Source organism: Macrobrachium rosenbergii, chromosome 27 (assembly GCF_040412425.1).
Source record: "Macrobrachium rosenbergii isolate ZJJX-2024 chromosome 27, ASM4041242v1, whole genome shotgun sequence".
Lineage (NCBI taxonomy): Eukaryota > Metazoa > Arthropoda > Malacostraca > Decapoda > Palaemonidae > Macrobrachium > Macrobrachium rosenbergii.
This window is the reverse complement of record NC_089767.1, coordinates 36378274-36392078: the sequence shown is the minus strand read 5'-3', so window position 1 is coordinate 36392078 and position 13805 is coordinate 36378274. Positions and strand designations below refer to the sequence as shown.

Genomic DNA, 13805 nt, shown 5'->3' with positions numbered 1-13805 from the left:
GCCAGAATCTCCCCAGATTTTTTTGACTGGCAATCTCAACAGTGCTTACTCTTCTGTATTCAGTAATCATTTTCATGTGGATTTATGGCTTTTCATAGTTAATCATGCTGTTTCCAGATTTCCTTCAACAAAGTTAATCTTTGCTACTTCAAGGTTTTGTCAGTATCACTTATACCTGTAACACAGACTTATTTTTTAGCACTGCTTTCTGCTGCTTTTAGTGCATTATTCAGGGAATTCCTAGGGGTTTATTCTAGGTTCTTTTCATATTTTACTTATATTACATTAACTTCCAACAAGTTGTTTCACAGTAAGTGGGCAGAGGTAAGTTTGTTGTGCACACACCTGTTATAGTTATGTGTGAAGTACTGGTCTGAGTTTTTTGTTTCTCTAGGTGCTGTGAATTTTTGTACTATTTATATTTTTTTATTGCTTTAATGCTTGTTTTGCAGAGGCAAAAAGTGGACTCATGGTTCCCCCTGCCCTGAATGGTAAACATGGCCTTCTCCACAATAGGAATGTTGTAGGAAAAGGAAGCCTAAGAAGGATGCTTTATCTAGCAGATACCCCACGCCGATTCCTCCCAGGACATTCCCCCAGTGCTTCTTTCGATAAGACAAGCCCAAAGTTTGTGCAGCTGACTACCCCTTCACCAGATGAGGAAGCGGTGAAACAACTAAAATCTCTACAACAGCTAAGATGGGTATGACCTACTTAAGCATTGTGGGTTCACCTTCTCTATCAATATATATAGTCCATAGCTGGGCAGCGAGGCGACCATCAGTATGGTCTTACCCTCCTTCCCACCACAGCTCACATCTACCTTGTAGGAGGTAACCTGATGGCTGAGACAGTGGCAGTCCTCACCTCCCCCCACCCTGTCCCAATTCCTTGCCGATCCCCTGCACCTCTTGTGAAAGCAAGAAGGTTACTGCCAAGAAACATCACACCCCTCCTTTTACCACATTCATCCTCATTGGACCCTGCTTATTGATGGCCAAAGGTGAAGGAAACCAAGCTTTCTTGTAACACTCCTTATCACTGCTCCTTTCCCAGGAGGCAAAACAAATCCAGTCACTCCCTGTCCAGTGGCTGATGTTCCTGAAGGAGGTGCTCATCACTACTCCCCTGTGCTCCCACAGGAGCAGGGCCTTGGGTTCTTGCAGATTCTCCAGGCACTGTGGGCATTCCTGCATCTCTCACTGCTCTGAAGGCAAACCCTCCTCAAGGGAGAGCCCTACACTACTCGAGGAGCACACAAGAGTGCCGTTCTCATTCTTACCAATGTTCTCAGTCCATGAACTGGGGGCAAAGGGAGTCTCATTGCTCCATTGCAAGTTCCCTTAGGCAACACGACTTGACACTTCCCTGTTTGTGGTGGCCTCATTCCTCTCCCAGAGTACACACAGACTGATCCCCCTTTCGGGAGAGATTTGCCACCTCTCAAACACTCAAACAAAACCCTCGTCCTGCCATGGAGAAGTGCTGCACTGGGAAATTCCTTTTCCCCCTCCCCACTTTTTCTGCCAGTCTCCTAAGAAATATTTTTTTATTGCATAATTTTTAGATTTCAGTTGCTGACCATACTACAGGAAGTTACAATATGATCATTAACTCTAGTTAAGAGATTAATTGCAGGACAATAATATCTGATCTCAAAATAACTAAAATATAGCATTTTGATAAAGTATGCTTCATTACTAATACCCATCTTAGAGAAATGTTAAAATACTAAAGTCTTCAAATACTGCAGCAAGTATCATCTTTCACTGTAAGTTTGAAGGACACCAACTTTAGTAATGACTACTCACCATCATCCTCACTTCTCTGTTCCGTAATCCTGCGAGCTGACATGAGACGAGCCGATCTGATTCTGGCTGAGCGAGCACGATCTTCACCTAGACGTGAGCCGAGTGGCACAGATGTTGGGTCATGATCTGTTTCGTGTTGAGCCACACTTTCCGTTGGAACAGAAGCAACTATTTCATCATCTTCTCCTGAATGTGGGTCTTCCATAGGTTCTGCAGAGACAACATGCTTTTCTATTACTAACACTCACACTTGAAGTAATGTAATAAAACAAACTACCACTTCTTCCAGTTGTAGTCTATTCCAAATAAATTTTAATAAGCTGTTGTATTTGTTTTACATATAATTAATTTCTTAGCTTCCCTGACATATTAAATAGAACAGTCATAAAGGTAATACACTTCCTGATTCTAAAGCCTTAAACTAAAAAAGATTCTGGTGTGAATTATCATTAAAAGTTCAAGTAGTAAGTCTTATAATTGTGGTTACTAGTTTTATTTTATATTTGTGGTTACTAGTTTTATTTTATATAAGACAAAATTTATTTTTTGCCAAAATGTTTCTTTCTGTGGTCTAGTTGAACAATTGTAATATGAATCCTAAGGACTATGAGGAATGTGGAATAAAATGTGACCACTTCTATTCAAGCTATTTTTCTTACAGAAAATTGATGTAATCAGATTGAGCATCAAGAAATTTGATACACAAAAGGATATTTTAAATAAAGGAAATTTCTTGTGAATTATTTTCCACTTCGGAATAAGATTCAAACTCATTTGACTCAAATAAGAAATAATCTTTATGACTCCAGATGATGATGACTATTCTGCCTCATACGACCTTACAAATCTTCATAATACAACAGTAGCCTACCTGTATTATTAGTTGTGGGAGTATTGATATTCAACTTGGCTCCAACTTTTAAGATCTTTTCAAGAAGTATGCCTAAATGCTTCTTCAATTTGATTGTGTCATTTGGCATCATTAATTCAGGTGATATTGCTGCGTCCCTGCTTCCTCGGCCTAGAACAGTTTTGAGCAGGAATGTCACACTGGCATCAGTAGTCTCTTCCCATCCCTGCAAAGAATGCACTTTGGATATTTATCCATACTTTAAAATAATATGAGTAATTGTTACTCTTAATGTTGGTTTTACCTCAAACAAGGAGGTTGTGTTTTTTATTCAATTTGTGTGTCCATTTATCACTGGGATTATGGAAGAAGATGCTTTGATTTTTACAAAAAGTTTACCAGACCAGACCAGTCACATTTCTAGACATACGGCTGGCCAGAATGATTTCTGCTTTCATAGGTAGATAAAATCTGGCATATCAAAGATTTGAAGAAATTGCACAGCTAGACTGGAATACTGTACAGTACTGTAGATGAAAAGAAAAATGCACTGGGACAGACCCAATCTTCACATACTTTAACTAGTCACATCTGGGCTCCTACATTTACTACACAAAAGATGAGGGTCTTTCTAAGCTGGACATGAAATTATGGCAATGTCTACAAAAGGTGCTAATATGTTTACACAAACATTTAAAGTAAAATGTCCAAGTAATCACTAATAAGAATGTTTCACATCAATAAACAAAAAAATCTGAAAGCTATAATCATAAAATTACAATAAACATGGTGACAAGCCAAGAAAACACCGTAACCATCAATAAACTGCTCGAGAAAAAAATCACGAATATGATACAAACATGTAAAACAGATGCCTAGTCTGCGACTAAGTGATGCAAGCATAAAATGAATGGAAGACAAGTACATTATGCTCAGGAAAGGTCAGTGAACTTCTCTAAGCAAAGCATTAATGGACAGATAACTATCCATGATAACATAATTTCAATACCAACCCAAAATTGGCATAAAAATGATTCACTCCTAATAAAGAATGGGTGAACAGTAAAGCTATTCTTGTAAAAAAAAAAAAAAAAAGTTTACAGTAAATAGCAGCAGTAACAGTAAGACACTCGCCAGGAAGTTCAAATAGGAGGCACTTTGTACACTTATTTCTAGCCCAGATGATTCAGATTATAAATACTTGAGGCAATATATGAAAAATATAAGCTGAAACACCAACACTGAGCAGTTATCAATTAAGGAAGAGTGAGAACTGACCAAGTTCTGGGGAGGAAAGTCAACAGATTTTGACAGCTCTGCAGACATTCTAGGAAAGACCATTTTCTAAAAACAAAGGAATCTGGAAGCTCTGATGGGGAGTAGGATTCTTTTTTAGCATGTCTGGAAAAGCTGACACACCCAAAGGTATCTAACAGAATCTTTGCAATGCATGTTGATGATGGAAACCTGTCCAAGATTGCCAAGCAAACAACTGGATAAATTCTTGAAGTGCTGGTGTTCAAGCTACAGACACAAACTAAGGAAAGAGAAGTTATTACCTATCAGTGAGCCCATAGGGTGCATATGTAAAACTGCTCTTCTGTCTGGAAGACAAAAGATAATATGTGTGTTTTGGAACATTCTAGAGCCAAGAAGGTTGAGACAATATAACTGAGAGGTTTGTGAAGAAACAACTACAGATTTCCTGTCTACATTAAAATCTGAATAAAATAAATCATGCTAAGTTTTATTTCGGTTTTTCAGAATGAGTATAGAGTATACATAAAATGTGAAATAATGCCAAATATTTACACCTTACCTGATCCATACTAGAATGCACAATTGGTGAAACAGCAGCAGTTAGCAGACTGAACTCCTGATCTGCCATTTTTGTTTGCAATCGCACAAGTTCAAGAATCACTTGTATCACACAGCTTAAAATGCACCCATCTTCTTCAAGTCCCTTTAAGACAAATGAGGAAGGTAAAATACATGTAGTACAAATTTCATATTTCTTATATATTACGAAAAATTATTCGACATCCAGTGACTAAAGTACATGCTTTCTTTGTATGAAACACACTAACACCTCACTAATCTGGTGCCTTTTAACCTGTACTTGGCCTAATCCAGCATTAAGCTGAATTAAAAGATGGCTATAAAGGAATAATTGGCAAACTTGGAAAATCAAAGTAGCTGCATAATGAAAAAATTAAAACATTAAAACATGCTAATACTATAATATAATATAATACAAAACACAACTTAATGCACTCTGTACAGTTAAAATAAAAATAAAAAGTCATAAAATATAACAGGTTTTTTGTCATTTACTTTGATCCTCCAAGTTTGCTACCTCGCAGCCCCTTTTGTTCTGATCAGTACTCTTCCTAATTTGGCTATTTTCCCCTACAGACAAATTCCTTGAGTAATCTTTCAATTACCAATTATTGCACTGCTAGTGTTGTGCTGCATTTGTTAGTAATGGCCTAAAAGCATCTGCTCATAAGCTGGAAATCTTATATATATTAGAAAAAGGCCACTGTGCAATGTCCAATGCTGAAGAGTCCTGTGAACTAGGCAAACTATTTATAATTTCTAAAGACACAAAGATAAGATTTGTACAGTTTTCAGGTGATGTGTTTAATGCAGGTATATTTTATTACTTTGCGGATATGTTTGGTAAAACTGTTACATTATAGCTTTAATTCCATCACAACTCTGCAGATACAGTACAGGATTCTGCAATACAGTAATTGTTATTCCACTTAGTATTCTTTAACAAACCACAGGCTATGAATCTAACTGGTAAGGCCTAACTTTTTTTTTAATCAATTTCTTCCCTATAGTGTACTGATGACAGCATTAATTAATTAAACAATAGCATTACAATACAATAACCTCTTTTAGTGGAGTATCTTACCCTAACATTTTCATTAATGACATCTGTGATTTGCAATATCTGCTTGTATGTTCCTTCAAGTAAGTTATCAAGGTTAGTGAGAGGTGTTGGCGTCTTATCCTTGAATTTGGTCAGTAAACGGCGCTGGACTGCACGAAACTGAGTTGCCCGCTGCACAAGCTGAGCCTGAAAAAAGAATTGAAAGTTCACAGTTACCTAAACATACGAGTATTTCACAATAGTTAGCTCTCTCCAAGATGCGATAGTAATGAGATGCATCTGCTTGAGACCCTGGTATTTATCCATGAAAACAGTACCAGTACTACTGGCTGAATGCTGGTTTCTTCTTTTTTTCTTTTATTAGGTACTACTGTAAGGTATCTGAGGTGATTTCATGGCACTTGAAAGGCTAATTAAATGTATAGTAGAACCTCAATATAACAGATCCCTAATTATGAGTTCCGGTAGTTAACTGAATAGCCTAGAAAATATGGTTTCAGTAAACATATCATCACTGGCACGTGAAAGGTTAACTAAAAGTACAGCAAAACCTCAAAATTATAGACCTCTACATTATGAGTTCTGGTAGTTAACTGACTAGTCTGGAAAATATGTTTTTAGAAAACATATTTATCAGTTTTGGAAGTTTAGACAAATTTGTTAAACTGTCTTAGCATAATGGGCACAAGACTTCAAACATCTTTGTTTAAACATGCTGAAATCGGATGAATCACAGCATATCCTGGCCTAGTACTGTGTGTACACAAATACAACTGAAAAGAATTTAGGCTTAAATATTCTTAAATACATTTTTATAGTACAAAAACATGTTTTTCAATACAATCCAGTTAATCATAAGATGCCATATTTCTGTGAAGAAAATCCAAGTTGCACCCAGCAGCTATGACGGAAAAAAAACTCCCACTGCAAAAGTTCAGCAGCTCAAACCACTCCGTAGCATCATTCTGTTGTGCTAATACCCTCAGACCTAACCAAACACAACAGGGCCCCACAGTCACACTTACAACAAACAGTTACTACTCTTGATGCTCATGCAGGGCAAAATTCATAACCAAAAGATTAAAAATTATACAGTCATTAAGCACAATCAAAATTTCACTAGAAAATTAAGAAACAAATGAAAAGCATACAACCTACATCTACAATTAACAATTACTCTTTAAGAAAACTGAACAAGAAAAACACTTGCCCTGTACAAAAAAAAACTAAATGAACTTAAAGAACAACAGAGAACTTACAAGTTATGATGCTCACAAAAAATATAGAGGGAAACAACACAAAATTAAGCCTCTTATCATCAACAACAAAAAAGAAAGAATATAACAAGTAGTAAAACACAGAAGTATAAAAAGTGAAAATAATAAAAACAAGACAAAAAAAGGTTGCATAATTCTATAAGAAGCAGTTACACAACTGAACGGGAAAACAATGAGAGGCTGAGATTGCTATGAAATTGCACAAGAGTGGAAGGTGACTGGACATACACACTGGTGGCTTCTCTTTTCCTGCCACATCAGGTTGGTGTGACTTGGATTTTCATTACAGAAAAATGACATTTTATGATTAATGGGCTTGTAATGAACAAACTGAGTTATGACTTTTGACTGACATTGACCAGCTTACACTGTCTTTACTGACCTGCAATTCATGGAGTTTCTTTCTCCTCATGAAGTGAGCATCAATCTCAGAAAACAATTCGTGAACTGGCACGGCTGAAGCAACTCCTAGTTCCAGTTCCTCCCCATCTTTGCGAGAAGAATGGCCCCAGTAACTTCTAAGGCGCTGAGTGACCTCACTGAGAATCAACCACAGAGCAGCCAAACTGAAATACAATTTTAATCGTTGTACTGAAGAAGGCTTAATTTTTCCTACATACCGTATCAAGAATACTACTCCATCATTTTACCTGCTTTTGTTTTGTTTTAATATCTGTGCATTCTATACCAGGTAAGATTGCACGTCAACTTAATGGTCTTTTGGCTTATTACATAACACTGGGAATATTATCAGTGGCAACAATGAAAATCATAACATTGTAAAATGTAGGTCTCACTTCATTATCCCTACAAAGTTAAAAACATAATACAGGTACACTATGGCAAACTGAAGTAAACTATCTTACCTATTTCTCATAACCTCATTATATTATCAATACAAAATATGGCAGGGATGGATTATATTGAGAAAGCTGAGTGGGTAGTATCTTGCCACTCATCTGTTACTTTTAACTAACTGGTTACCAAACTTCAACAATCATAACAGCTGTCACTGAAGGTGTTTTCATAAAGTTTTTTATGCTTGTGGGAACAATGAGTGTTAATGATAAAAACAAAATAAAAAATCCCCTGAAACTGGGAGTAACAATGACAGTTGTATTGGCTGTTGCTGGTGTTTCATGACATGGCTAAAGGTGAGTGGTCTTCTTCATTATCCAGCGTCTCTTGGAGTGCTGATCACATGGATGGGGTCAGGTAAAACTGATGGGATGTGTATTAAAACCAACATGCAGTAACTGCAATTCTCCATCCAAGACCATGTAAAAAATACAGTACCTGTCTGATTGCAAACGATATCTGTTGGTTGTCCTTGAGGACAGAATTGTAACTTCAGGGCCACCATAATACTGCAGTCCAAGTGCAGTTGTTACATTTCCATCTAAGCCAAAGTCTGAAAAAAACATTAAAATCTGTAATTAAATTAAAAAAGCATCATAAATAATGATGAATGATTCATAAACAACCAGCCATGCCCACCATATCACTAAAGTTTTATTACCATTACAACTGCCACACTAGAATAGTGGGTATTACTAACCTTTCTTGGTAAACTACTAAATAATTATCATTATATGCTGTTAAAAGTGATTCAAGGAGCTAAGATTTGTTTTTCTTTAAACAATACTGTCAAGAAGATATGCAACATTACTCTATTTATTCTTGTCTCAAAATTATTTTTGAAAAACCATTGCACAACATCCATACACCCTCTTTGGCTGTGCCAAGAATGGTTCTCAAACCTGCTTACTTTTGTTGCAGTCAATTCAAGGAAACATTCCAAATGGGAGCTTCTGTGCTGCCCCTACTTCTGCAGGTTTCACCTGCACATATTTACCTTGAATCTTTATGCCATTTACTACTTAATTTCAGTCTAGTACGTCCTTTATATTCATAGCATATCCCCTTTACAGCAGCTTTAATGAAGTATGTCATACCTGGAAAAAGCTCTGGAAGATTTACAGCAGCTTTAATGAAGTATGTCATACCTGGAAAAAGCTCTGGAAGATTTACAGCAGCTTTAATGAAGTATGTCATACCTGGAAAAAGCTCTGGAAGATTTACAGCAGCTTTAATGAAGTATGTCATACCTGGAAAAAGCTCTGGAAGATTTACAGCAGCTTTAATGAAGTATGTCATACCTGGAAAAAGCTCTGGAAGATTTACAGCAGCTTTATTTGTTGCAATTGTTATCTTGTGGTCAGCTTCTTTGGTTGGTGCGCTAGGCTTGACAACCAAACGAAGGGGAACTTCCATCTGAAAGACAAACCATTTATTTCATGTAACAATAATAATGTATTTTATTACAGTGTTTATCTTTTAACAATAAAAGCCCTCATTCATTAATAAAAGAAAGAAGTTTCATGAGTGATTCACTTAGGGTAATATCCCCTCTTACAATATACCCCCTTACTTATGACATCACATATGTTACTGCTACCTCAATGAGATGGGACTCTGCCAAATAAACTAACTGGATCAGCTCCAAGCTTAACTGATTTATTTACGTAATCTGGCATTGCAATGACTATAGTTATCACTGCTGACTGGCTCAGAGACAGATCTCAAAATCAAATGTTATTATCAATAAACAGTTTAATCATACTACTGAATTAACATTCTTACTTTCACAGGCTGACCCAAAGGCTTTGTTCTTAATGATTATAACAAACCTTATTTTATATACTTTCACCTCCTGTACATGTACAGTAATAATTGGTTTAACTGAAAATGTGGAACATTCTGACAACTTTTCTTTCAAGGCTTTGTTAGCTGAAAATATGTTTGATTATTATAAGTGTTAACCCACTATACTTTCAGGGACTGGGTTATATGTAAACACTGTGCATTTCTTACTCACGTTTTGACACTAAAGTGCTCTGAGGACTTTCAACATTCTATCTCCATATCATGATGCTATAAGTATACAGTCACTATACTAACTCTATCCAAAGGTATAAAATGTATGAGGTGAAGTCTACCAAGCTGAATACAACATCCTCAGTATATAAAAGTCAACACTATAAAGACATTTGTGCGTAGCATGTAAAAGGATTCTAGAAAAGAATATTCACCTGAGAGGATTAGTAGAATACTCTTTCCTTTATTGACGATACAGCTTTCACTAATTCTCACTCTACCAGGTAATGTAGTTAAGTATAAATAAAACACAAAAAGACTTAGCTTTATATGGACACACAAGTGCTGTAAAGTAAACAAAGTGAAAAAAATTCTACAAAAACAAAAACAATTCCCTCTCAAAATTACACTAAAAGCCTTAAGAGATAAATGGAAGAAGTAACTCACAGAAGCAGTAATGACACGAGGAGCCCCACTCTGATTGATGTACGATGCAATAATGGCCACTTTTAGACTCGTAGGAATGTAACTTTCGGCCAAGTATATTTTCACCATGATCTGGCTTGTGTCACCTGCAATCGAACAAGACAGTGAAATCAACCATCCTTACAAATGTTTGAAAAACTTTTGTGCATGAATCTCTACAGCCCAGTGAAGTGCAACCTGACAATACGTGCTCACGTCAGCTCAATTGAAATTTCTTTGAAATGTATATTTATGAGCCTAAGTCCAAGAAGTAGGCATTTACTGCTATTCAACAAGAAGTAGGCATTTACTGTTATTCAACATATACAGTATGTTCATCAAAAAGCTATTTCAAGTTGAAGGATCACATCAATAGCAATACTGTATACTAACAGGTTTTGTAGAGATAAATTTCTAGCTACTAAAAAATAATACAGAATTCATCATAACAGAGCAACTTCAACCAACTCAAACAATCATTTGCAATACTGTATCTATTTAAACGATGAATAGTCAAAATCTTTTAACAAAAAAGAAAACTGCATTATGAAATGGATATAAGACAAGAAAATAGACAAAAACAGAACGACATATGGATGAGTTTGACTGTAGACAGACTGGGCATAGCATGAATATGGAACACTCCTCTAAGCAGTTCTTGTTTCAGTAAATAACTTACATATTGTTCTTAGCACAAATGTATCTTGAGTTACAGCCAGAGGCTTTTCTACACAGATGTTAACTCTGACACAATTCAGCGGGATGTGAGCTGTTAGTCGCACAACTACTGGTACTGCTGGCACACCCTCAGGATCTTGTACCTTTGTGGTGCCTAGCCATCTCTCCAATTGTGTGCCAATAGACCCTGTCACCAGCAAGTCATTATCTCCTCGATTCATTCCGACGAGAGTTCCTGAAACCAATTTCAAAATAAGTCTAGTGTTTTACCAAACGTCACATGAATACTTAATACCATTTTTTAATGGTGTAACTAGATATGAATGACAATTTGTCCAAGAAAACTACAAAGGAATAAAAATTACTGTATCAGATCATTCTGTTTGTGCTTACTGGTTGCTTAAATCAGTCTAATTATGTTTGCATGCTTACATATCTTCATACCAAATCAGTTTGCATCTGGCAACATGTGCTATACTGTAACAATTCAAAAACAATATCTCTAAAAGTTGATTGCAAGAGCACTAATACTTAGGAGTACTTCAGCTACAATCTAATTAAAATTAGTTTACAAAAAATTGAAACTTAAAATATATAAATCTTATTTTACAAATACAAACCAGTGTGATGGAAAACCAAGAAATGCAGTAGCTCGTAACAAAAGTTACCTCTCCTAGTTGAGTGCAGACATTGCAATATATATAATATTAATATTGACCATCAGAACTATCATCTTCAGAGTACTGTACCATACTTATATTGAGGAGGGATTACAGTACATAATACTGTACCTGTATCTTTTGTGGATGCTTTAATGATCCTGTGAAGCTGAGCCAATTCTTTGTCAGTCTGGTCATAGTTAATCTCCCTGGTTTCTGCTGGTGGTGCAACAAAGAGGGAAGGGTCTGTACCAAGATATGATACCTGAATTTGCCCAGCATCCCCTAAAGATACGGCAGCACCTTTGATACCCTAAATTGAAAGTGCAAAATTTACCAATTAGTAATGATGTCTGAAAGACAAATAAAGATGTTGGTTGATGCTAAATTCATCAAAACAGTAGCAGTATAGAAACTTCAGATTATTCTATGCAACAGCTGATAATGTCTATCTGCTATGTTGCCAAAACCCTAAATCGATTTAATATACAATGAGATAAACTGACCTGGTAATTACAGCATCAAATGCAGCTTAAGATGTTTTGCAACAGCAAAATATTTTAGGTTTAAATTACACTTTAACAAACTTACGTCTATTGCGATACGAATAACTTAACAAAATGATATCATGACATTATACTGTACATAGTGAATAAAATAGAAAAATTACTTGTTTCCACTAAAAAATCAAACATTGTTTAACTGCAAAATCAGTTCATGAACTTCAAATAAAATGTTATAGACACTGATGAATCACATGGACTGACTTGGGATCTGTTATCCAAATACATAAGACTTCATATAATTTTCACTGAAACTAGGTCCTGTAGTTTGGGAATATCATACAGTAAGTGTTTTATTAAATTTCAGAAATGTATATACAGTATCCAAGTTTGTGGCTATTACTGTTCGTACAAAACAAAATATGTAAGGATCTAAGGTCACTGATTTTTAGTCTGAAATCTTCATCTCCCATTGTTGTTTCATCACAAGCCAATCAATCATATACAGTACAGCCCTCACTTGGGATCTGAAGGTCCCATCAAACATATACTCTCACATCTCATAGACAGAAAAAGTTTAACACTTACCATATACCTACAAAATATAGTTCACATATGTGCACCTTTGATCTACTGGTAGGTGGTTACTTTCCAGGTGCCAGCAAACCTGAAATAGATTCCTGAAGTAGTTACACTTCAAGTTCCACAACAACTCAAGCAGCCTGCATATCACATTATCATGCAATGTCTCTAAGGTCGAGGCTTTTCACAGTTTTCTACTGCAGCCATCACCTGTTCTGATGACCCTCAACCACCAATCTCTCCTCAACCACCAACCTCTACCTAAAGTGAATCAGATTTTACAGTTGGTGTAGGGAGACAGACAGCAAACCACTAAGCAATTTTGCTCCCATGACTGCAGACTTCTTCATTCCCAAACACCTCTAAAACAAGCTGTCAAGTGTCTGACCCACAAGTGCTGGAGTCACAAAGCCTCGAGATCTAAGAAGGCTCTTGCACTACTTCGAGAAAGTGTCACATCCAATCATCAAGTAACAACAAAGAGGATAATTATTACCACCAATGAGTCAAAAGCATCCATGCATGAACAGTTGCATTTTTATCTATTTCACCTCTTCTGTCTATGGGACTTAAGAATATATGTGTCCATTAACATCTGGACCACAAATGAGAGCTCTGTACAACCAATGGATTATGATAAAGTATGTTTAATGTTATGAAAACTTTATCTTATAGCTCTCCAACTACAACAACAGATTTATATCTTACCTGACAGAGCATTAAACAAGACAGGTTTCTCAATTTTAGATAGTTTACCTATGTAATTAGGACTTGAAACATGAAAAAATAATTACAATAACTAAATGCTAAACTAACAGTACAATGTAGTTTATACTGTAAATATTTAAAAAATTATAAATCTAAATACCACTGTATGGCATATTTAAATTCATTCTAAAGTTTTAGTAGAATTTCATAAATAAATATGACCAAAGAAAAGCATGCAGCCAACCAACAAAGCAGCTACACTTTTTAATGAAAATCATATTCTGAAATAGTAAGTCATAAGTCATACCTTGATAAAAAGCTTACAAAATTAACAGCACCATACAGTCCCAATAGAAGAATGTATGCTTTAAATTATTACAAATAGTTAAAAACAGCAGTTTCATCAAAACTCTCACAGGGCTAACTACCTTAATAAAGAATGATCAAACATAACCCGAATTTCTGGAAAATAATTTCTTTTCACAACCAATTC

General features: G+C 35.8%; 1 protein-coding gene across 7 annotated transcripts in view; it reads right to left on the bottom strand.

The window, feature by feature from the left end:
- The window catches only part of BBS9 (Bardet-Biedl syndrome 9), a 52512-nt gene that overhangs the window by 1806 nt on the left and 36901 nt on the right, over positions 1-13805 (bottom strand). For all 7 annotated transcript variants that reach the window (XM_067129454.1, XM_067129457.1, XM_067129452.1 and 4 more), the window contains 10 exons: positions 11652-11832; positions 10862-11095; positions 10165-10289; positions 9000-9114; positions 8137-8251; positions 7223-7406; positions 5585-5749; positions 4481-4624; positions 2683-2887; positions 1812-2021 (listed from right to left, as the gene is read on the bottom strand). In XM_067129454.1, coding sequence (XP_066985555.1) covers positions 1812-2021; positions 2683-2887; positions 4481-4624; positions 5585-5749; positions 7223-7406; positions 8137-8251; positions 9000-9114; positions 10165-10289; positions 10862-11095; positions 11652-11832 — 1678 coding nt within the window. The remainder of the gene's footprint in view (positions 1-1811; positions 2022-2682; positions 2888-4480; positions 4625-5584; positions 5750-7222; positions 7407-8136; positions 8252-8999; positions 9115-10164; positions 10290-10861; positions 11096-11651; positions 11833-13805) is intronic.